Below are 25,832 nucleotides of genomic sequence, written 5' to 3'. Positions count from 1 at the left end.
CCAAGCAAGAGAGCAACAACCTTCAAATCACCACAAAGCTGCCACTGATGTTGGTCATAGTTTATGCACCTCAAAAGTTGTTTTATGTTGTCATAGGTTTCCTTCATATGGACTGCATGACCAACTGGAATTGATGGCAAAACATTGCCATTATGCAGTAAAACAGCTTTAAGACTCATCTTCGATGAATCAATGAACAGTCTCCACTCATCTGGATAGTGAATGATGTTGAGGGCTGCCATCACACCATCGATGTTGTTGCAGGCTACAAGATCACCTTCAATGAAGAAGAATGGGACAAGATCCTTTTGACGGTCACGGAACATGGAAACCCTAACATCACCTGCCAGGAGATTCCACTGCTGTAGTCTGGAGCCCAACAGCTCTGCCTTACTCTTGGGTAGTTCCAAATCCCTGACAAGGTCATTCAGTTCACCTTGTGTTATGAGGTGTGGTTCAGAGGAGGAGGATGGGAAAAAATGTGGGTGTTGTGACATTGATGGTTAAGGACCAGAAGTTTCATCCTCTTCCTCTTCCTCGTCTGATTCAAGTGAGAATGATTCTGGTGCATCAGGAACCGGCAGTCCTTCTCCATGGAGTACTGGGCGTATAACTGATGGAATGTTTGGATAATGCACAGTCCACTTTTTCTTCTTTGACACACCTTTCCCAACTGGAGGCAGCATGCAGAAGTAACAATTGCTGGTATGATCTGTTGGCTCTCTCCAAATCATTGGCACTGCAAAAGGCATAGATTTCCTTTTCCTGTTCAACCACTGGCGAAGATTTGTTGCACAAGTGTTGCAGCATATGTGTGGGGCCCACCTCTTGTCCTGATCTCCAATTTTGCAGCCAAAATAAAGGTGATAGGCTTTCTTAACCATAGTGGTTATACTGCCGTTTTGTGATGCAAAAGTCACTTCACCACAAACATAGCAGAAGTTATCTGCACTGTTCACACAAGTACGAGGCATCTCTGCTCACTTTGGCTAAACAGAAATGTGTCCCTTTGCAAAATCAAACACTGACAAATAAGAGAGCACGACATTGTGTGATTTCTAGAGCTGATATAGGGCAATTTGTTCAGCAGAGTGATGTAAGATTCGTTATGATTTCATCATCCATGACTTCTAGGAATAACATGATGCAATTCATATCATGTATGATGCAATACCAGCTTCAGATTGCATCATTCATTGTTTTGTCTAAAAAACAAGTACTGTCCAAACCCAGTCATAGATTTATTCATAGATCCAGTCAAAGATGTATTTTAGTCATTTCTGGTTTAAATTGAGATCCCTTCCCTTTATAACTCACTTATCCTCCGCCATTCCCAAGTCAAGGGTCGTATATACTGACCCAATAGCATATCTTGAAAACTAGAGCCAATCAACAATTTTAAGCATCATTTTCGTTCTCAGTGACCCAGAATTAGTAAAGTTTGACTACATTTATTTCAGAAGCATTTTGGCTGTAGAGCAGTGTTATACACTGCGGTTACTGGGATTATTTCTTCTGCTCCTAGGATGGGTTTTACTACTAGGTGGCCCTGTTCTGACTTCCCCAGCAATAGGGGAGGGCACTGAGCCCCCAGGATGGGGAGGAAGGGTTCCTTCAACCCTGCTAGAGTCTGAGAGGGGCGGAATGTTCTAGCTGAGTCTCTCCGGGCTCCTGCTGCTGTGTCTACTGCTCCCAACTGTTCCTGTGTTGCTCTCAGAGACTTGAATTATTAGAATTAACTGATGGTGTAAGCAGGTGCTTTTGTCTAATTTCATTGTTTCTCAACCCATGGACATGACCCAAAATTAGAATGCTAGTGGCTGATTGCTGTCTCTCTCTATCCCCTTATGCAGTACCTCCAATACACCAGGCACTGTTCATGGGCAATTTAGCTCTTCAGCATACTGTGAAAATGATTGTTGCACCATTTTAAAGTGGAAACATTTTTACTTCTTCCCTCCCCCAAACCTTGAGCTGAGTACAGTATATGAGGAAGTGAGAGGGAAAAGCACCCAGCACACCCCACAACCCTATGTGTCATCGAAGGATTTTGAATCCTGGATAGAAGATATTCTAAGAGTGCCCATCACCATGTTATGTAAATCAGTGGAGATGCTCCCATGTACACCAGTGGTGAATTTGGCCATCAGTTACTTTACTGTATTACTAATATACTGAGGTATATGGCCTTTTCACACACAAATAAGTAGCACGCGTAGTTTTGAAATTTGAAGACACATTGACAGATGGTAATAAGAGAATATACTTCAGTGATGGAGAGGTTCACTCTTAATTTGATTAAGTTAAAATTGCATAACCTAACAGGTCTCATATGGTTTGCATTCAAGCTTTTAAGATTTAATTCCCTTGAAAAATATGTGGATGTGGTTCCATTACAATTCAGTGGTTCTCAAACTTTTGTATTGATGACCCCTTTCACACAGCAAGCCTCTGAGTGCTACCCCCCTCCCTTATAAATTAAAAACACTTTTTTTTATATTTAGCACTATTATAATTGCTGGAGGCGAAGCGGGGTTTGTGGGTAGAGACTGACAGCACGCGACCCTCCCATGTAATAACCTCGCGACCCACATCAGGTCACGATCCCCAGTTTGAGAACCCCTGCTTTACATAGTATAGAGCAGTGGTCTCCAAAGTGCTTCTTCAGTTCAGGTGGCAGTCCGAGCAGCTTTTTTTTTTTTTTTTTTGGTAGAGCTGGCGCAACAAGGGGTGCGTACTCAAATTTTTTTTACTGACGGGGTGCGTGATCAAAAAAGTTTGGAGACCACAGGTATAGAGTGATAGAGTGTGCACATTTTACTTCTGATACGTAGTAAAAATCTTATCTTGCAAATCACGACCACACAGGGCCGGCTCCAGGCACCAGCCCACCAAGCTTGTGCTTGGGGTGGCACCTGGAGGGGGGCGGCGCGGTGCTCCGACTCCGGCCGCCAGGGAGAGCGGAGCCGCAGCGGGCTCGCCGCCCTCCCCCCGGTGCTCTGGCCGCCGGGGAGAGCGGAGCCCCAGCAGGGCTCGCCGCCCTCCCCCCGGCGCTCTGGCCGCCGGGGAGCGTGGAGCCGCGGCGGGCTCGCCGTCCTCCCCCCGGTGCTCTGGCCGCTGGGGAGAGCGGAGCCGCGGTGGGCTCGCCGCCCTCCCCCCGGCGCTCTGGCCGCCGGAGAGCGCGGAGCCCCGACTGGCTCGCCACCGGGGAGAGCAGAGCTGCAGCGGGCTTGCCGCCGGGGACAGCAGAACCGCGGCGGGCCCTCCGCCCTCCCCCCCAGCACTCTGGCCACTGGGGAGAGCGGAGCCCCGGCAGGTCTCGCCGCTCTGGCTGCTGGGGAGAGCGGAGCTCCAGCCAGGCTCTGCGCCCTCCTCCCGGGGCTCCGGCCGCCAGCAGAGCCGCGGCGGGCTCGCCACCCTCCCTCCGGCGCTCTGGCCGGTCAGGGAGAGCGAGGCCGGGCTCGGCGCCCTCCCCTGCCGCACTGGAAGCGGCAAAAAAGCCAGAGCCGGCCCTGCCACCACAAATTACAATTTGGACATGTGCAAGACTAGAATGCATATTTTTAGAAAGAGTATTTAAAAGCAAGTAGAAGTAATCTTTGTCCTTATCCTGCGTCTGCATTTTGTGTCTTTATGCCATGAGTAGCAGCTAAACAGTTTGGAAATTTGTATTGTTGCCTTTGCTAACATCAACTTGATACTGACACCAATAGCATTCATATATTACAGCAAGGTGACTTAAGTAAATAATGATAAATGAAAAAGAATTTGTCAATGAGAGCTTGGTGCACAAAATCAGTCAAGAATATGCTGCTTAATTTTACACATAATGCAAACTTTACAACTACAAAGAGCTGTATATTAGATACATTCTTTTTATAAATGTTGTTGCTTAAAGGAAAACTGAAATTTATTTTATAAAATATATAATCACTTTAGATGTCAAAAAGGATAGATCTTTAATATAGCTACTAAGTAGAGATCAGAGTTAAAATTACTTAGCAGATAGGAAGCCTGTCAGAAAGTGGTACAGTACTTAGCATTTGTATCCATGCATTTTACATCATAAAACAGGCTGGAGATTTTTATAGTAATTTTAACTAGTTATTTATTAGCATGAATTGTTTGGTAAACTTACTACTGCTTTATTATGAATACTATTTGTATAGTAAATAATTATTTTAGTCAAATGAATACTGGATGTCTTAAAGCAACAGGGTAAGACAGAGTGGTTTAGTGCTCAGGGCACTGAAAGGAGTATCAGGAAACCTGGGGTGAAAGCTTGGCCCATTCAAGTCAATGGAGTATTGCCACTGACTTCAGTAGGGACAGAATTATAACCTGGAGTTCTATTTCCACCTCTGTCACTGACTTGCTGTATGACTTTCCGCAAGTCACTCACCTCTGTATTTTTTGTTTTCCTTCCCATTCTTTGTCTGTCTTGTCTATTTAAATTGTAAACTCTTTGGTTCAGGAGCTGCCTCTCACTATGTGTTTGTATAGTGCTAAACTTTGTGGGACCCCATTTTTTGAGCTTCTCTCGGTGTTATTGTAATATAGATAGTAAGTCTATAGTCTCTTATTTATTTTTCTGCAGACTAGAATTTCCTTTTTCAAAATTATGGGTCCAATCCAACAAACACTCATTAGTGGGTGTAGTGCTTATTCCTGTGAGTAGTTCCAACATTGCGTCCCAATGATGGGACTACTCAGGGGAATAAGCACTGCCTCTGGTATTAAGAGTTTATAGGATCAAGTCCAGTGTTGGAGTTGAGCACTTCCTGGTTAGAATTACTATAGCAAAAAAATAGAAGCTTTTACTGAAAGACAGTGTTCTTCACAATTATGAAGACACTAAAACAGTAACAGGTATTTTTTAAAGTGCGCAATTTAAAAACATTCATATATCTTGTTAAGTAAATATTGATATCACTATTGACAGTATTATAACTAAGAAATGCACTATTCCTTTAAAAGGAATTTAGCCTGCATGTTACCCTTATGTAAATTGCACAGAATCTTTCATTAGAAATAATATTCACTGATGACATGTATTTAATAAATCTGCCATCACGTACATACGATTAATAGGCTTTAGTAGAGCTAGATGGGTTGTGAAATATCCAGCTGTGGGTACCGTTAATCAGTTGATGAGCAACCTGAATATTTCTACCGAGCTAGCATCCTAAAAATGCAGAAAGTATTCCATACCTAGTTTTCATACTCCACCAGTACAACATAAAAGAAATTCACCATACCACAGTAGTCCTGGTAACACTAGTAGGCTATAATGGAGAATTCAGTCTGTTTTGTGGCTGAACTGTCACCAAGCAGCACTTCAAATATCCTTTGTAATTTTCATTAGAATGATGCTGTTCACCTGAGGGTAGTGAATTAGCCCTCCTCCCAGAAAAGGCTGCAGTTTATCCCCAAAAACCTCTTGAATTTCCCAGGATTCACAGTTGGCCAAGGTTATCCACGCCTTTGGCCTCTTCATCAATGCTGGGACCTCCTGCTAACCCTGCTCCCTGGTAGGGTGTATTCATTAGAACTGCGCTGTCAATGCTTCTCCAGCCAACAGCTGTCCTGATGATCTCTGTAATGGAGGATCCTTAATACAGATGTGGTCCTTGGAAAGAGAATGCAGCTAGAATCCAAACAAGGCCAGTGCAGAGATAATGTATGGCACCCCGGGCCCATCTGTTCTTTATCCTTTCCAACTGTGCAGATCCCAAGATCCTTAAAGAGTCCTCCCTGAGATCAAGGGAAAGTGCACTGCGGAGTGGGAGGATCATCCCTTTTCCCTGCAGAAGAAATGTATGGCTGAAAGGGCCCTTTCTCCCCACCCCCTTTCTCCATGCATGGATTAGGGAGACACTTACTAAGTGATATATACTAGAATTTTAATTATAGAAATAGTAAATGAGACCATTGTGAGAGTGTCATATTTTAGTTAGAGCGGTAAAACTGTGTCAAAACAACATGGTAAAGAGATTTACAGTTTCTTTTCGAGGTACTAAATCTGTAGGAAGAGCTTTCCTGTGCTAAAGATATATATTTGTACATTAAATCTGGTAGATGGCAGTAGAGTACCTGCCTGTATATGTTTCTGTAGATTTACAGATTTTAAAAGGTTATTAATTTTTGTAGCTCAGAATAAAAATCCCTCTTCTTTCTCTCCTAGTTTTGAAAAAGTTTGCAGAGGGGTTTTGAGAAAATTGTCCTTTATAAGCTCTAATGAAACATAATTTTAGCTTTTTTTTTTTGGTAGATGCTAATGTCATAGTATGTATGCAGTGTTGTTGAAGCTGTATTGGTCCCAGGATATTAGAGAGACAAGGTGGATGAGGACAATATCTTTTATTGTTGGTGAGAGAGACCAGCTTTTGTAGGTCTGAAGAAAACTGCCCTCCAATACCACTCCTGCCTCGAGTTTTGCGCATGATTCAGCTGGACAGGACACAAGTTATTCTTTTTGCCTCCAACTGGCCCAGACAGTTATGGTTTCTGAACCTCCTACACATGTCAACTCAGGCACCAATAATTATTCCTATGTTTCTTGATCTCCTGACTCAGGAGAATGGCACGATCAGACATTGCAACCCACAACCGTTTCACATCGAGCCTAATGGGCATCATCCTTAGAGCAGTCATGTTCTGAAGATGTACAGAACATCCTTTCTAATAGGAGGAAGGTGGAAGCATTTCTTTATCTGGGCACATTGAAGATGTGTTTCTCTAGAAGCCACAAATATTCCTTTCATTCTGGACTGTATTCTTTCCTTGAAGACTATAGGTTTATCTGTCATTTCCTTACAGGTCCACTTGGCAGCAATCAGTGCATGCTATCTACCATCTTCACACACCCTCTGACTAGCAGATTCTGGAAATGCCTAATCAGAACCTTTCCCCCTATAAAAAAGCTTACTCCTCAATGGGACTTGCACCTTGTTCTCTCAGTACTCACTGAGGGTATGTCTACACTAAGAAATTAGGTCAAATTTATAGAAGTTGATTTTTTAGGAAGCGATTTTATACAGTTGACGCATTAAGTCGGCGGAGTGCGTCCACAATACCGAGGCTACCGTCGTCTCTCGGAGCGTTGCACGGTGGGTAGCTATCCCATAGTTCCCACAGTCTCCGCCACCCATTGGAATTCTGGCTTGAGCTCCCACTGCCTGATGAGGCAAAAACATTGTCATGGGTGATTTTGGGTACATGTTGTCAGTCACTCCTCCCTCCGTGAGAGCAACGGTAGACAATCATTTCACACCTTTTTTCCGCACAGACACCATACCACGGCAAGCGTGCAGCCCGCTCAGCTCAGCCGCCGCTGTTGTGTCCTGGGTGCTGCTGGCAGCAGACGGTGCAGTAGGGCTGCAAACCATCATCACGCTTCCGCTGCCACTCTGCTCTCCTGCTCTGGCAGCAGACAGTGCAATAGGCTGCAAACCATCATCATCGAACGACTGAATGACCACTTCCGCTGCCACTCTGCTCTCCTGCTCTGGCAGCAGATGGTGCAATAGGGCTGCAAACCATTGTCACGCTTCCGCTGCCACTCTGCTCTCCTGCAGATGCCATACCATGGCAAGCATGGAGCCCGCTCAGATCACCGCGGCAGTTATGAGCACTGTAAACACCTCGCACATTATCCTGCAGCATATGCAGCACCAGAACCTGCAAAAGCAGGTGAGGAGGCGACGGCAGTGCTGTGACGAGAGTGATGAGGACATGGACACAAACTTCTTTCAAAGCACGGTCCCTGGCAATTTGGACATCATGGTGGTAATGGGGCAGGTTCATGCCATGGAACGCCGATTCTGGGCCAGGGAAACAAGCACAGACTGGTGGGACCGCATAGTGTTGCAGGTCTGGGATGATTCCCAGTGGCTGCGAAACTTTCGCATGCATAAGGGCACTTTCATGGAACTTTGTGACTTGCTTTCCCCTGCCCTGAAGTGCAAGAATACCAAGATGAGAGCAGCCCTCACAGTTCACAAGTGAGTGGTGATAGCCCTCTGGAAGCTTGCAACGCCAGACAGCTACTGGTCAGTTGGGAATCAATTTGGAGTGGGCAAATCTACTGTGGGAACTGCTGTGATCCAAGTAGCCAGCGCAATCATTGAACTGCTGCTATCAAGGGTAGTGACTCTGGGAAATGTGCAGGTCATAGTGGATGGCTTTGCTGCAATGGGATTCCCTAACTGTGGTAGGGCGATAGATGGAACGCATATCCCTATCTTGGGATCGGAGCACCAAGGCAGCCAGTACATAAACTGAAAGCGGTACTTTTCAATGGTGATGCAAGCTTCTTGCTTCATGTCACTCCTTCATGCATTCCTGGTAGCCATCATCTCAGCCAGAAGGGTTAGTGAGCTTGGGGAATTTGTGGCAGATCCTTCTTACACTATATTCAGTAAGGGCAAGGTTTCATTATGCTTATATCCTAACTTCACCCTCAAAGTAGTCTCTCAGTTTAATCAGAACCAGCCTATCCACTTATCTGTGTTCTTCCAAAACCTCACACATCCTCAGTAGAAAGTCTCTTTTCCCTCAACATTCAGCAAGCCTTAGCCGTTTACCTGCAGGGAATGAAAACAATCAGGAAGTCCCTAGACTATTTGTTGCTATAGTGGAAAGGGTCAGGAGTCAGGCCATATCTCAAAGAATCTTGACATGGATCTCAGGCTGTATTTTACTGTGCTATCAGTCTAATCTTTCCCCTTCTCATGGGGTAGGAACTCATTCCAGAAGAGCACAAGCAACATCTATGGTGATGCTTCAAGAGGTCCCTCTACTTGATATTTGTAAGGCAGCTACGTGGAACTCAGTCCACACTTTTGCTAGACACTATGTCTTGGTACAGGACTCTTCTGCTGATGAATCTTTTGGAACTGTAATCCTTCATTTTGCTCTGCCATCTATGACCTCTCAACCTCCTCTGTTTGAGTACTACTTGTCAATCACCCACAGTGGAATACACACAGGGACCAACACTTGAATAAAAAGAGAGTTACTTACCTTACTATAGTAACTGGAGGTTCTTCGAGATGCGTGGTCCCTATCAGTATTCCACTAACCACCCTCTTTCCCCTCTGCTTTGTATTTTCTGTGATTTGAGGTGGAGAAGGAATTGGAGGGGCAGTTAATCTCCTTGCTCAGAGGCATGAGATGAGTCAGAACACATGTGCAGACTAACGGACACCGTTTTCAAAATTCTCTGACTCTGGGCACATGGAGTGCATGTGTACGCACAGTGGAATACAGGTAGGGACCACACATCTCAAAGAACTTCCTGTTACCATATGGTAAGTAACTTTCTCTTATATTCATCAGCTTGGGGTTGGTGTTTGGATAGATGGATTTTGTTTTTGGAGGGATGGATGACGAAGATGTCACACCCTCAGAGGCCTCTCTTTGCTCCTTTTAAAGGGAGAGGAAGAAAGGCAGCAGAAGACCTAATACAATGTGGAGTGGCTTTGATCCAGTGGAGTGGCTCTGATTCAGAGCAGAGGCGCAGGAAAAACCTGCCCTGAATCTGGAGCCCTCCACACAACCCAGGGTACTTTAGAGGTGCTGCTCAGCTGAATATAGGAGTAACCTCATTTTGGATCCACATCTAGGAAATTTAGTTTTGTGCGGTGGAAGGCATTTGACTAGAAGGATTACCTGTTAGGTCAGCACTTCGACTAAATGCCATTCTTTGTTACAATGATATACATTGTGCATTGATCATAAAACTATCCCCTTGGTCATTTGAAAAACTACTTCAGCAGACTAAGTAATTTAATTGCTATCCTCTGTATGAAAAACCACTGGCCATCTTGGGCATAAATTCTGTGATGTGGCTATAAATCTGTTTTAACCGTCAGAATTTCAATTGTGATTAACTGCTGGAGATTGTGCAACTTTCCATCAAGAGGCAGTCACTCAACATTATTTTGTAAAGAGTTTTCAGTCAGTTTGTATTTCAGCTCATTTTAATTGTCTGCATTTTTTATAATGTTTGTGTACATTATAGATGAGCATTGCATGACCATTTAGAAACAGAACAGCCGCTAAAGTCAATGGGAGTCACTTAGGTAAACTCTATGCAACACTTAGAAAACGTACTGCTATGAATGAATATTCTTATTATATCTGTTGAGATAATTTCTTGTTGTTTAATCCAAACATAGATTAGGGATAATAATATTGTGGAGTCAGTGGAGAATGTTGTAATTCAATAGATGTAGAAATGGTCCCTCCCTTCAAATATCAAGCTGCCACTGTTCTTCCTAAAAATACTAAAGATACTGATCTTTAGTATTTCAGAATGGAAACTATCCTGCAGTCCCCAGCCCCCTTAGCTAATCATCAGGAGCATGGATTGAAAGAAGAAGTGATGTTTGAGCCTCATTGTTTATTTGTTGAAGTTTTGCTACTGCCAGTAAATTGTAGGGAGTGGAATCGCAGCCAGTTCCTTTTTAAGATACACTTAGGACATAGACCTACTGAACATCTCTGTGACGTCCGTCACTCTTGATAGCCCCACTCAGATTACTGGGATATGTCTGCGGAGTTAGCCCAGGTAAATAGCCATACAGGAAAAGCCTTCCCAATTTACTGGATCCTCACTGTGTGTCATTAGGACTTCTCGGGGCATATCCCTGGTTATTTGAGCTTCTCTGATCTTTTCCAGTGAATTATGGGGGAACTTATCAGTCCTTTCGCACACAGAGGGAATTGCAGGAAGACACAGAAGGACTGTCAGACTTGAGTCACTGAGCCTGTGTCTGCACTGCAGAGCAGGTTACCAGCCCGAGTGAAAACAGAACCCACACTCTAACAACCAAGCCAATTAGCATGGGTTGAAAACTCCATTAAATTTGGGTTAGAGGTTTTTGAGTGTAGACAGGAGGGTGGGGAGTTAGGGGCAAAACCAAGGCTTAAATTCTCATCAAGTATTTCCCAGAGCCCCCACTCTGACATGCTACAAACACTCCATTGGGTTTGAAAATATTTATCAGAGCTCCGCTCCAGACAGCTCTGGCTGAAATTAAGCCCTGGGGAATACCCAAGTGAGAGCCTGGGCTAACTCTGTTTAAAGTTATGGTAAGGAATATAACATTCTTTTTTTAATTTTTTTTTACTGTTTTTATGAATATTTGATATAAGTTGTCATGTAGAAGAGTGGCCTAAATAGGAAAAAGGCTTTTATAGCCCTGACAGTGGTATTCATTATGGACCTGGTTGAAGAAAGCATTTAAGCATGGCCTTAAGTCTATCCCTATTAAGTATGTGCTTAAATGCTGTACTATATTGGGAAGCTTTACTGAATGGGGCCTAGGTGTGTTGCAAGCATCTTCAACTATATCAGAGTGCCACTTAGATCCAAACTATTTCATTACATACATTATTACTTAAGCCCCATTTCAGTACAGAACAGTCACTGGAGTACAAAATATCATTTCTTTGCTTAGTTCATGGACTTTATTTTAGTAATATGTCTTTTGAAAAGAGTATTATAGTGTCTGTTTTCATGAGCACTTCAGTAAAATACAAAAGGCACAAACAGATGTCATTGCTTTAATTAACAAAAATAAAAGTATTTTTGAATATGCTTTGCATGGTAAACTCAGCAATCAAAATTTTATAATCAAAAATTGCAACTGGACTGCAATGAATAACACAATAGGAAAGTGCTTCCACTACCTTTTAATATTTGACCACCCAGACACTAGACCCTCATAATATTAGTTTTTCTTCAAATGATTGCATATGTCCATTCTACTTCAGGTGTATACATGCCTAGTGCATTAGCAGCAGAGATTTTTCTCTTAGCGATACCCATCAGGGTGGCACATGAGTGTTCTGCTGCCAAGCGATGGTATAAAGGGCAGAGCTGCCACCTAACCCCCCTCTGTTCCTTCTTACCAGGTGTGGGAGTGTGCTGCTTTGCTGCTGCAAGTATTTTCTTCTTTCTTAGTTTTTTCTGTTGTATATATTTGGTACTATTTAATAGTTCATAGTCTTAGAGTAGTATTTTACTAATAGCATACATTTCGGTTCCCCCGGGTTCTGGGTACCAGTGATATGTCTTGGTCCCCAGGCTTCAAACCTTGTGATGAACACAAGAAGCTGATGCTGGTCAGTAACCCACACGCCAGGTGCCTAAAGTACCTCGGAGAAGTTCACATCAGGAACATGTGCCAAATCTGCAAGGACTTTAAGTCCGGGACTAAAAAGGACAGGGAAGTCAGACTAAACCATCTTCTTATGGAGGCAGCCCTGCATCAACCCTCACAACCTTCCCACTTGGGACAGACACCGAGCACCTCTACTTGGGTTAGAAGCACCCCTCCTGACATGGCAGACCTCGGCACCAGTCGTCTTCTCCATTACTGAGGAAGAAACTCAAGAAGACTGTATCGAGGAACTAATTGTCCAGGAGATTAAGGTCCCTAGAATCAACATACAGTAAATGAAGTGCAGAGCAAGTTAGAGTGTGTTCAATGCCAAGACACTCCCTGCTGCAGATAGCATCTCAGATGAGTGCTGGTAGTGCCATTGAGACTGACCTCTAAGGGAGCTCCAATCAGAGGTGCCATCCTCTGAGGCTCAGCAGCAGCAGGAGAATCTCTTGGTGTCATCAACAGATGCCACAACATGTGATCTGCTGAGTCTTTCGGTGTCTGCTTCGCTGACGGTTCAAGAGATGTCTCTCTCAGTACCAGTACAGACTTACCAGCTGGTAGAGTTCAGCACCTGATAGTGTGGGCATCTCCAGACACTCAGGTACCCCCTCATACAGTGCCTTCTAGAGGCTATCTCTGATGCCAACTTCTCCAGATTGCTGTCATAGCTTCCAGGCACTACACCTCTCTCATCAGATAATTTGAGTTTGTCTGAATTGGAAGCTGACTCCTACGTCCTGGTCATCACATAAGCCATCACTCTCCTCAGAGGGGTTTTTACTGTTGATATCCAGCAGCGGGTCTGTATTAGTCGGCTAGTAGGGATCCTGGATCTGGCAGTAATTGGGCTCCGGTGCCATATCAATGCTCGTATTGGAATCCATGTGGTTTTCTCCTGCTTCCAGATCCTCTGCACACCCTCCCCTCTCTACAGTCTCCAGTAGGCATCACAAAGCTGCATGTCAAGAGCCGCAAGAAGCTACTCCCGGTACTGAGCTTGGTGCCAAACATGAGCAATCTGCCCTAGTGAATCCACCTTTGGAGAAATTGGGGAAAGCTCCACTTCAGCCAGCCTTGGCTTCCTCATCCTTGCTGCCCAGCAAGGTGGTAGTGTCTGCTGTTTCCTCATGTGACAAAGTTCTGTCCTTAACTCCGTGGGTCCTGTGTTTCCTGACGGGTTTTGTTAGCCTCAGAGGCTCACTGTGACCCTCCACATAGCCCTTCTCTCTCTAGAGGCAAGGGTCACAGTCTACTGAGCCATTTTCATCATAAGCCAGCAAGGGAGGTGAGGAGAAGCAACCGTACCTCACACAGTCTCTGTTGTCTCCCAGTATCAGTGATTAATCAGGGAGGGGGGAGCCCGGGCCCGCCCTCTACTCTGGCTCCAGCCCAGGGACCCTAAAATTAGCAGCTATGGAAGCTGATTTTTTGGAAATAGACATGTACAATTTCCTGGGTCACTTCCTCACAGCAGCCCCCCACTCAATATCTTCTTCACAATTACCTCAGGGCCTCCTTCCTTGCACCTGATATAGATTTGTTCTGGTTCATTCCTCCAATAGCGCAGCTCCCTCCTATAGCTCCTAACACCCGCACCTCACTGACTAACTGGGAGGCTTTTAACTACTTCCAGCCAATCCTTGATTGGCTTCAGGTGTCCCAATCAATCTAGCTGTCTCCACTGCCTTCTAGAAGGATCTTAATTGGCCCAGGTGTCTTGATTAACCTGGAGCAATTGCCATTTTGTTACTATGGCACCATGATTTGTTTAGTCTGGGGCTAACATACCTGTTCCTCACTACTTTACTGTAATCATCTGGCCTTGCCCCATCACACTCACCTCCCCCAGATTATTACAGGGCTCACAAGGACCTCCTAGAGAGGGTAGTTTTCTCCTTAGATATATAGATGGAAGTAATTCAGGAGAGCTCACATAGATGATTAATATATTGTGATCTGTGGAGCCTTCTTGAGTGGCACTCGCCATAAATAAAGCTATTCTGGGGCCCACAAAATTATGGTGGCAAACACCATCTTCCCTGCCTCCTACAGCTAAAAGGACTGAATGGAGGTATTATGTTCCCTCACAGGGTTTTGAATTTTTTTATATCCACCCCAGGGTTCAGATGTTAACAAAAAAAGAACACTAGGGTCAGCAGGCATTTACCCCAAAATCAAAAGGTGCAAAGAAGCTCAATCTCCTTGGGAGAAAAGTTTATTCTGCATGTGGACTGCAACTCCATATTTCTAATCAGCAAGCATTGCTGCCAGAGGAGGCCAGACAAGAGTTTCTTGCACTGGTAGTTGAGGGTTTTATATGGTAGCCAGGACCTTACTTCATGCTGTATTGGATGCTGAAATTCTGCTGCCAGATCCATGGCATTGACCATTACATTGCATAGTTGGTCATAGCTCCAACCCTCAGATCTTCCTCAGGAGATCCAAGAGACCATTCAGAATCTCCCTTTTGAAGGGCTCCACTTCTTTGCAGAAGACCAAGGATGAGCTTCATAGCCTTAAAGACTCTATGGCTATGGTGAATTCTTTGGGTATTTACATTCCTCTCCCAAAGAAGCAGCAGTTTCATTCACATTGATCCCACCATTATGCTTTCTTGGTGCCTCACCAGCAGGACCAATCTAGGAGGAAGGGGAAAGTTATAGGAGGAGACGATCTCTGCCCACTTTTTCATCCATTGCAAACTTGTCCAGACATCTTGGGAACACCAGTCATTTTAACATTCTTGTCAAGGACAGCTTATCAGTTTGCCAACTTCTCCTATATATTTTTTCCAACTACCTAGCCTATTTGCTACATTCTTGGACCCATTTCACTACAGACCAGTGGGTCTTCAGCACGTGGAATTGGGATACACTCTTCAGTTTATTTCTAACCCCTCCACATCTCCCTTCCACATCCGTTCTCAAGGACCACTCATGAGAAAATTCTCCTTTGGGAGGTACAATCTCTCTGTCTGTTTGGAGCCATAGAAGAAGTTTCTCCTTTACATAGGGGAAATGGATTTTATTCATGTTACTTCCTAATTCCAAAAGGAAATGGGGAGGTCTCAGATTCAAACTAGACCTGCAAGGGCTGAACAAACACACAAAGAAAATAAAGCTTTGCATGGTCACTCTGGTTTCAATTATCCCTTTCCTGGATCCTATTGATTGGTATGCTGCCCTTGACTTGAAGGACTCATATTTCCATGTGGCAATACATAAAAGACACAGGAGATTTCTTGGATTTATGGTCAACCAATCTCACCGTCAGTTTTCAGTCCTGCCATTTGGCCTTTCTGTGGCCCCATGTGTTTTTACAAAATGCATGGCAGTGGTGGCTGTGTTCCTGAGGAAATCAGAAGTTCAAGTGTTTCTGTACCTGGATGACTAGTTGGTGAAAGTCCAATCCAAGAGCCAGGTTTTATCCAGTGTGGCTAAGATACAGTCCACTTTCAGCTCACTGGGATTGCTAATCAGTGAGGGAAAGTTTATCCGCTCACATGTTCAGAGAATAGGGTTTATAGAAGCGGTTTTAGATTCTACAGAAGCCTGGCAATCATTCTGAAAACCAGCTTCTAGACAGTGCTGGCTATTTCATCAGCTCTGAAGTCCCATCCTAGCATGACAGCATATAATTGCTTCAGTCATCTGTGTCACATGGCCTCACGTACTTATGTGGTTCTGCATGCCAGGCAGCAACTGGGAAGCTGCAGAGATGGCAGAGCTTGGTGTAGTCCCTGATTCATCATCCACTGATTATGTTGCTTTAAGTGCCCACTCAAGTCCTCTTGGACTGGTGAATGGACCCATCCAATGTAGGAGTTGGTGTTCCTTTTGTTCCTCCACAACTTACTTTGACTCTGGTTATAGATGCTTCCACCTGAGGTTGGATAGCCCACCGGGGAACTCTGCAGACTTAAGATCTCTGGTCTGTCTAGGATTTAGCTCTCCATATAAATGTAAGATAGTTGAAAGCCATTCATCTAACTCGTCACACTTTCCCCTCCCCCCATCAAGGGAGCATTATGATCTTCTATGGCTTGTGTTATACAGGAGGTCAGATTAGATGATCATAATGGTCCCTTCTGGCCTTAATCTATGAAAAGGGAAAGAATTTACTAGTTCTTATGGACAACACAGCAATGATATTCTATGTGTTGGGGAGGCTGTTTTGCCATTAGCTCCATCAGGATGCACCTAGCCACTATTTCTGTCTTCCACTCTCCAATTGATAATCCAATCCCACGTCACTGAGATTGTTGAAGGGTCTGGACTAGTTATATGCCCAAGTAGAGAATCCTATTTCCCCTTGGGACTTAAGCCTGGTGTTAGCAAAGCTCATGGGTCCACCCTTTCAACCAATGGCTTACCTGATTTTGTGGCAATTACCTTTGCAAGGAATGTAGGAGAATTGAGAGCCCTGGTATCTGACATGCTTTATACAGTCTTCTATAAGGACAAGTTACACTTACAGCCTCATCCAAAATTTCTCACTTCAATATCAATCAGGCAATGTAGTTACTAACTTTCTTCTCTAAGCCTCATGCTCATAATGATGAGGAGAGACTACACACAGGTTGTTAGAAGAGCATAAACATTTTATTTCGATGAGACCAAACTGTTTAGGTCCTCCTCACAACTGTTTGGGATGAGATTGGAAGGCTCTTCATCCTGTCTGCAACTACCACAAAGAATCTCATCATGGATTTCCTCGTGTATATGTTTTTGCTCTGACATGGTCAATGTAATTCCACTGCACAGAGTGCTAGCATATTCATCGAGCTCACATGCAGCCTCTGCAGCCTTTCTAGCTCTAGTTCCTATACTGAATAGTTGTAGAGCTGTAATTTGGCTTTCAGTACATACTTTTGTTTCTCAATATGCCATTTCTCAGCAGTCTAGAGATGATGCCAGATTTGGACATGTAGCCCTTCAGTCGTTATTCAAACACCAGTCCCACCTCCAGATTGAATTGCTTTTGAGTCACCTCAAATAGAATGAACATGTGCACTCACTGGAAGAAGAAAGAACAGTTACTAACCTGTTCCATAACTGTTGTTCTTCGAGATGTGTTACACATGCCCATTCCATGCCCCAGCCTCCATCCCCTCTGTATTGCAGTCTGTCCAGTAAGAAAGAAGCAAGGGGGCTCAGGAGTGGCTCTACTCTTTTATAGAGGATGCATGCGGCGCCTCCATTGGATACTGCTAAGGGAAAAATCTCTGAAGGAAGTGCACTGGGCGCACACACACACACACAGTGGAATGCACATGTGCAACATGTTGAATAACAATAGTTACAGAACAGGTTAGCAACAGATTTTTCCCCCCAAATAGTTGAAGCTGAACATTTATATTAATCAAATTATTTGAATTACAACGAAACATTGGGTTTTGTTAACGTGATTGACAAAATAATCACATATGTTTGTGCAACTTTGAAGAAAAAGTATGCAATGCTCATATGAAGTGCTACCTGAACTGTCAGGTTACAAGTGAATTTGACAAAAATCTTTTAGTTCATTGTACATGCTCTGAGACAGCCATACAAAAACAAATTATAGAACGAGAATTATAGCTAGAGCAAATTATAGCTAGAAGGCACAAAATTATGGTTATGAACTTTATTCACTATCAGAATGTTTGTATGTGTTCAGAATGACATGAGCAACACACATTGTAAACACACTATGATCAAAAGATTATACAGTAAAAGCTGTTTTATCTGGCACTTCACCAACCAGAAAGCTCTATAAACCAGCATTTATGATCTTCATTGAAATTCCGGTTTATAGTCTGTTTGGCACAGGGCCAGCAGGGGGTTGGGGCATGGGAGGGGGTGTGGAGCATGGGCTCTGGGAGAGAGTCTGGGTGTGGGAGGGGACTTGGGGCAGTGGGTTGGGGCATGGGAGGGAGTGCGGGGTGCCGGATCTGGGGGGCACTCACCTCGGGTGGCTCCCCGCAAGCAGTGACCTGTCCCAGCTGCTCCTAGGTGAAGATGCAGCAGGCAGCTCTGCATGCTGCCTCCACCCACAGGCACTGCCCCCACAGCTCTCATTGGCCATGGTTCCCAGCCAATGGGAGCTGCGGAGCTAGCACATGGGGCAGGGGTAGCATGCAGAGCCGCCTGCCGCACCTCCGCCTAGGAGCAGCTGGGACAGGTCGCTGCTTGCGGGGAGCCACGGGTGAGCGCCCCCCAGATCTGGCACCCTGCACTCACTCCCGTGCCCCAACCTGCTGCCCGGAGCCCTCTCCTGCACCCAAACTCCCTCCCAGAGCCCGCACCCCCTCCGCCTCCCCCATCCCGAGCCCCGCAGCCCCCCCCCCACACACACACCCAAACTCCCTCCATCCAGTTAACTGAAAATTTTCACCCCCCATTCATAGAATCATAGAAGATTAGCGTTGGAGGAGACCTCAGGAAGTCATCTAGTCCAACCCCCTGCTGAAAGCAGGAACAACCCCAACTAAATCATCCCAGCCAGGGCTTTATCAAGCTGGGCGTTAAAAACCTCTAAGAATGGAGATTCCACCACCACCACCACCCCCCTAGGTAACCCATTCCAGTGCTTCACCACCCTCCTAGTGAAATAGTGTTTCTTAATATCCAACCTAGACCTCCCACATTGCGACTTGAGACCATTGCTTCTTGTTCTGTCAGTTGCCACCACTGCGTACAGCCTAGCTCCATCCTCTTTGGAATCCCCCTTCAGGTAGTTGAAGGCTGCTATCAAATCCCCCCTCACTCTTCTCTTCTGCAGACTAAATAAACCCAGTTCCCTCAGCCTCTCCTTGTAAGTCATGTGCCCTAGCCCCCTAATCATATTCGTTGCCCTCTGCTGTACTCTCTCCAATTTGTCCACATCCTTTCTGTAGTGGGGGGCCCAAAACTGGACACAATACTCCAGATTGGCCTCACCCAGTGCCGAATAGAGGGGAATAATCACTTCCCTCAATCTGCTGGCAATGCTCCTACTAACTAGACATTGAGCCATTGATCACTACCCATTGATCACTACCCATTGAGCCCGACGATCTAGCCAGCTTTCTATCTACCTTATAGTCCATTCATTCAATCCATACTTTTTTAACTTGCTGGCAAGAATACTGTGGTAGATGATATCAAAAGCTTTGCTAAAGTCAAGATATATCACATCCGCCTCTTTCCCCATATCCACAGAGCCAGTTGTCTCATCATAGAAGGCAATCAGGTTGGTCAGGCATGGCTTGCCCTTGGTGAATCCATGTTGACTCTTCCTGATCACCTTCCTCTCCTCCAAGTGTTTCAAAATGGATTCCTTGAGGACCTGATTTTTCCAGGGACTGAGGTGAGGCTGACCGGTCAGTAGTTCCCCGGATTCTCCTTCTTCCCTTTTTCACAGATGGGCACTATATTTGCATTTTTCCAATCATCTGGGACCTCTCCTGATGGCCACAAGTTTTCAAAGATAATGGCCAATGGCTCTGCAATCACATCAGCCAAACTCCGTCCGCAAATTAGCAAAAATAGGGAATTCCTGTAAAGATGGAAGTGATGAAAAATAGGAACAGACAATTTTCAAGAATATTTAATTAAATAAGGTTCTTGGTTAGGTACATACTCCTTGAATTTGAAAACATATTGATAATTTCAGTTAAAAGAATTAAGAACAAAGTGATAGTTTTCAGTTCTGTACTTTTTCAGATACATTTAATCAAGCCATTTACCCTAAGTATTAAATGTAGGCAAGCAGTAAGAGGTGAGCACTGTAGTGTGCTTTTTGCAGGCAGACTTCTGTGCCTGAGTAAAAGTCTCTTTTCCACTATAAGATGCAGGATCAGGACCAATGTATTTTATTGTGACATTCTCTGACCCAAGTCAGATAACAATGTTCCTTAGGACTTTGTGTTGTTACAATTCCTTATCAAGGTAATAATGAAACAAAAACAATTTTTCCTCATTTATGCTTTCTACTGTACAGTCCAAAAGGATAACACGTTGTTTTGATTTACTTTTCTTCAAAAATTTTGAGGAACTAAAACATTAATATTAAATAAAATGGGGAATTTTCCACAAAAATTTAAAGCCTTTTTTAGCCTAATTAAAAACATATGAAGCCTTTGCCACTCTGTGTATGTTTCTCTGAAGTTCTTACTCATTTTCTGTCATGTTTGGCAAATTTAAAACAAGAATAAATGATAGTCAATATTTTAAAAGTTAAAACGACACTTCCATGCTCTACCAATTAATGATGCCTCATGCTGTAGCAAGGCTGATAAATTAGATGCTGATGTTTTGGTTCAGCCAAAGCAAATGAAAATAATTTATCAGGGAAACAAAAGAAAATGAAACACTGCATCATTACACATTTTTCAAGATTAGAAAATCAATCAAAAATGCAGAAACAACTTGACTTCAAGTGCATGATTGTGAATGCAACAATTAAATAGTCCAATCCTTTTGAAAGATTAATGTACTTTTTATTACAAACTTTAGTTCTTTGAAGTCAAAGACAAGAATCACATGATTTGGAAACAATAAAGGAATTGACTGTCTAAACTAACATATCAACAGAAGATCATCTGGCATATTCAGCAAAACTGTTACCTTACGTGTAGTGTCAGAGGCATACTGCATTGCCATCGAGGAAGATTAATTACAAAAATATCTTTAAAGGGAATTCAACAGCTGTGCTGTAAAAGTGAAGAATCCTGAACGTTGGGATGAAATATTGGCCCCACTGACATTCATGTGTGTTCTGCTATTGACTTCAGTGGGACCAAGAGTTCACCCTAGATATTTACAAACACAGAAGGACTAAGGGTGAATTTCCCAGCACTCCATTACATTATTCCTGTGCTAAATTATAACTCCAATTCATCATCCATATTGTCATAAACATTTTTATTTTTCTCTTTCCTTCAAATAAATGGAGAATAGTTTGAGCAGGCATGGGTAGCTAAGTAAACAACAGAGTCCAACTGCAAAATAAGAATAAATGAGTTTTAATTGACTATGTCCCTTCAGAGATGTGCATACCTAAAGTTGTGCCTTCATTTGTACAGAGCGCTGTTTGACTTTTGAATACAGAATTTTGAACCTTGTTGTATATTTTAGGAAAAAGAGGTTTCAGAGTAAAAGAGACGCTTTAATTAATTACAAACCTCATTGGTGTTTAAGTTTATAACTGGACACTAGGAATGTGACAGAGGTAAGGACAATGCCAAGATTTTTTTTAAATGAATAGGGCTCAAATAATTAGCAGAACTGGGTCTAGGGATGACTTAGATCACAATATTAAAAATTAATTGTACACAAAATTGTACAAAACTGGACAAATTTCAGTTCATTTGCTTCTGTGTTGTATTTTTATAAAGGAGGAAGTTTGTGTTTCTCTTATTTCTAATCCTGTTCAAGATTTGCATATATATGGCCTTCCCCTTATATTATCTTCTCATTTTTCAGGTCATTTCACAGCTTCGAATCCTGAGCAGGTCAGTAACTGCTGGCTGCAAATTTGACAGAGAAATCTGGTCTAATGAGCTTTCTCCTGTTCTCAACTTATGGAAGAAACTTAATCAGGTAAGAAAACAGCTTGTTAAAAAGACTACTATTTCTCTTCAGAAGTACATACTAATTTTTAAGATTTTTTTTAATAATGGGACACTACAACAATAATGTAAAATGTATTTGAAATAAGAAGTATCATGAGGAATACATACAGTTGGATTAGAGATAAAGTCCACATTCAGGATGATAATCATCTTCACTGTCAATCTTTTCTTCATATTGATGTGACTGCACAGTCCCAACGTTTGTGAATCAGATCTCCTATGTGGCTTTGAAACCTACAGTAAAATGTGTAAGTCTCAAACTCCATCTGCTCATTTTCTGTGGCATCTGGTAGAGATTATTTTAGATTTTAAAACATTGCAATTATAATTAAGAAACCACTGACTCTTTGTGCAACTGTTCCCCACTCATCTCCCATGTGTCTCAAGTTCAAGGTATAATTATTAAAATTTATTTGAGATGTATGTAAATGAAATGCTTGTAGAGCACTGACACTGATTTTTCTGTGTAATATTGCCATAGTACAGAACGGTAGTTCCTGTAAGGAATTAGTAATTTATTAAAAAATCATAATTGAAGTTGTAAATAATGCTATTTATTTCTATAATCTGGGAAAAGATTAGGGGCCAGATTCACCAGTATACTCTGACTATTTTGAATCACACCTGAAGTGCAGGAGCTATAAACATCGGTTAGCTGGCCAGCTAAAATGGGTTTACAGCACAATCAGCCTGAGCAAGCAAGAGCATACTGGTGAATCTGGCCCTAGATCTGTATTGCCTTCAAACGTATCAACATTACACACAATGCTCTTTTGCATGAAACTGGCAAATCACCTCACTACCACTCATTAATATTGAATTAATTGTGATACTAGTTATGACTATATGAAAATCGTTGTGATCACTCTAGGGGAGGGAAAGGATTTTTCTTAGCATTTCAAAAGTCTGATAGTTTTCACCTGCCAAGCACTTAAAAAAATCATTTACATCTACAGTATGTTCTATTCAAAAATGTAATATCTGAAAACACTGTACACATAACAGTGAAATAAATAGATGCAATTTACATTATTGTTTATGCTAATATTTACATGACACATGGACAATTAAAAGTTCTGGGTTTTCTTTTTAATTACATTATTCATGTAACAGATATGTCAGTGTTTTTGTATATTTTAGCATAGCACTTTCTAACTTTTTTGTACTAGAGGGGTTTTTTTAGTCATGTTTATATTAAGGTATTTTTTTTTCCAAATACTTGATCAATATCTTGGGAATCTTAATTGTCTTGAAAGATACTCTAATTCAAACTTATAACAAATCCCAACATTTATTATGAATACTGTATTCTAAATGATGTCTCAGGACTAAACATGCAACTCCTAATCCATGAAATACCTCGGTCTATGATCTTTTAGACAGCAAAATTGTTTAACCTAGAGCTGTTTTAAGCATATGAGGAATTATTCTCTAGATGCTGTTCTCAGATAAGTTCTGTGGGTTCTAGTCACCCATACTCCTGCATTGTATATGTGTGTGTGTGTGTGTGTATATATATATATATATATATATATATATACACACACACACACACACCCCCGCTGGAGTTAAAATCAAGTGCAAGAATGCTGAGCGAGAGACATCCCTCTACTAATAATGGATTGGTTAGCAGAATAAAACTCAAAAGGTTGATACTTATGCAGAATGGTTGTTGTGAGTAGCCAGTGACGGGGCTGGATATCACAGGGGAATGCTTCAAAGGGGCTCTGAGACTGGGATGCACCTATGGTTAACCAGCAGGAAAATGTAAGGCCTGGCATAGCCTAGAGGAGATTTTTTGGGTGGTGAGTAAACTGGAGGTGTCAGGGAGTTGACACCCAGTTAAGCACTATCAAGACTCCCTCTCACTGGAGGCAGTGATGGGGGAAACGTGACTTAGTAATGGTGACCCTGATAATCATCGCATCCTTCTTTGAAAAGTTATTGGATGGGGGATGCAGTAGATGAGATGTATATTGATTTCAGAAAGGCTTTTGATACAGTCCCACATGACATTCTCATAAGCAAACTAGAAAAATGTGATCTAGATGAAATTCCTATAAGGTGGGAGTACAACTGATTGAAAGGCCATACTCAAAGAGTAGTTATCCATGGTTTGCTGTCAGACTGGGAGGATGTATCTAGTGAGTTGCTGCAGGGATTGTCCTGGGTCAGATACTTTTAATCATTTTCATTAATGACTTGGATAATGAAGTACAGAATATGCTTATTAAATTTACAGATGACACCAAGCTGCGAGGAAGCAAGCACTTTTAAGGACAGGAATAGAAGGGGAAAAGGACCTTGATAAATTAGAGAATTGATCAGAAATCAACAAGATGAAATTCAATAAAAACCAAGTGCAAAGTACTACACTTAGGAAAGACACATCAAATGTGCCTCTACAACAGGGGATGGTTAGATGATAGTACTGTTGAAAAGAATCTGGGTGGATCACAAATTGAATATGAGCGAACCAACAATGGGATGCAGTTGCAAAAAAAGGGTAATATTCTGGGGTGTATTAACAGGAGTCTTTTATGTAAGACATGGGAAGTGATTATCCCACTTTTCTCTGCCCTGGTGAGCTATCAGTGGAGTAGTGTGGCCATTTCAGGGTACCCAGGCATGTTTAGTCTTGAGAAAAGATCATAGAAGGTCAGGGATCTCAGGAGGTCATCTAGTCCAACCCCCTGCTCAAAGCAGGACTAATTCCCAACTAAATCATCCCAGCCAGAGCTTTGTCTAGTCTGACCTTAAAAACCTCTAAGGAAGGAGATTCCACCACCTCCGTAGGTAACCCATTCCAGTGCTTCACTACCCTCCTAGTGAAAAAGTTTTTTCCTAATATGACTGGGGGGACCTAGTAACAGTCTTCAAATATCTTAAAGACGGTTATAAAGAGAGTGATCAGTTGTTCTCCATGTCCAGTGAAAGTAGGACAAGAAATAATTGGCTTAATCTTCAGAGAGTGAGATTTAGGTTAGATATTAGTAAAATCATTCTAACTATAAAGTTAGTTAAGAACTGGAATAGGCTTCCAAGGGAAGTTGTGGAATCCCCATCACTGGAGGTTAGACGACACCTGACAGGGATGGTCTTGGGCAGCCTCAGCACCAAGGGCTGGACTAGGCAATCTCCTGAGGTCCCTTCCTGCCCTGTTTTTCTAAGATTGTATGAGTTTTTGCTACCAAAACTCATTCACAGACTTTGCAAATGCACAATAAACTCATTTTCAGTTTTAAATAGAATTATTCAAAACACATACATCCAATTCCTGGCAACAGCTTTGAAATGCAAAATCCTAACTCTAATATCCTCTTTCCTTTTGGATTTTCAAACTACACCTATGTCTTTTAATCACAATGTTATTTGGCTGGGGTGGATGTAAAGTTTTTGCATTTGACTGTGTTTGTTATGAATTGTACGCGTGTGTATTTTGTGGTGGTTCTGTGTTTGAATTAGGGTTGCCAAGTGTCCATTTTTCAACCGCTAAAAGTCCAGTCAGTGGCGCAGTGGGGGTAAGGCAGCTCCCTGCCTGCTCTGGCACCGCACAGCTACTGGCATGTCCAGCTCCTAGGCACTGGAGCAGCCCGCACCGCACCGCCCAAACCCCCAGAGTGCCGGGCCGCGCCACTGAAGACCCCGCCCACACTGCCGAAACACCCCCCCTTCGCTGCCCAGCCAAAACAAAAAAGAACCCCTCGAGCGCCGCTCCTCCGAGCAAAAAATAAAAAAAACTAAAACACCGCGAACACCCCCGGCCACCGCAACATTGACTGCCCCTTCTAAGGTGCTGCCCCAAGCACGTGGTTGGTTGGCTGGTGCCTGGAGCCAGCCGTGTCTGCAGCAAAGGAGATGTAGGTTAGATATTAGGAAAAACTTTCTAACTATAATGGTAGTTCACCTCTGGAATTGGCTTCCAAGGAAGGTTGTGGAATCCCCATCATTAGAAGTTTTTGAAAACAGGTTGGACAAATGCCTGTCAGGGATGGCCTAGGTTTACTTGGTCCTGCCACAGTTCAGGAGGCTGAACTTTGATGACTTTTCGAGGTACC

At 43.0% G+C, this 25,832-nt stretch overlaps 1 protein-coding gene across 1 annotated transcript in view; it reads left to right on the top strand.

The window, feature by feature from the left end:
• The window catches only part of DYNC2H1 (dynein cytoplasmic 2 heavy chain 1), a 392,465-nt gene that overhangs the window by 282,496 nt on the left and 84,137 nt on the right, over nt 1-25,832 (top strand). Inside the window, exon 83 of the mRNA XM_054015569.1 lies at nt 21,626-21,742. Coding sequence (XP_053871544.1) covers nt 21,626-21,742 — 117 coding nt within the window. The remainder of the gene's footprint in view (nt 1-21,625; nt 21,743-25,832) is intronic.

This window comes from Malaclemys terrapin, chromosome 1 (genome assembly GCF_027887155.1).
Source record: "Malaclemys terrapin pileata isolate rMalTer1 chromosome 1, rMalTer1.hap1, whole genome shotgun sequence".
NCBI classification, from domain to species: Eukaryota; Metazoa; Chordata; order Testudines; family Emydidae; genus Malaclemys; species Malaclemys terrapin.
The sequence above is the reverse complement of the archived record's forward strand: the minus strand, read 5'-3'. Positions and strand labels throughout refer to the sequence as shown.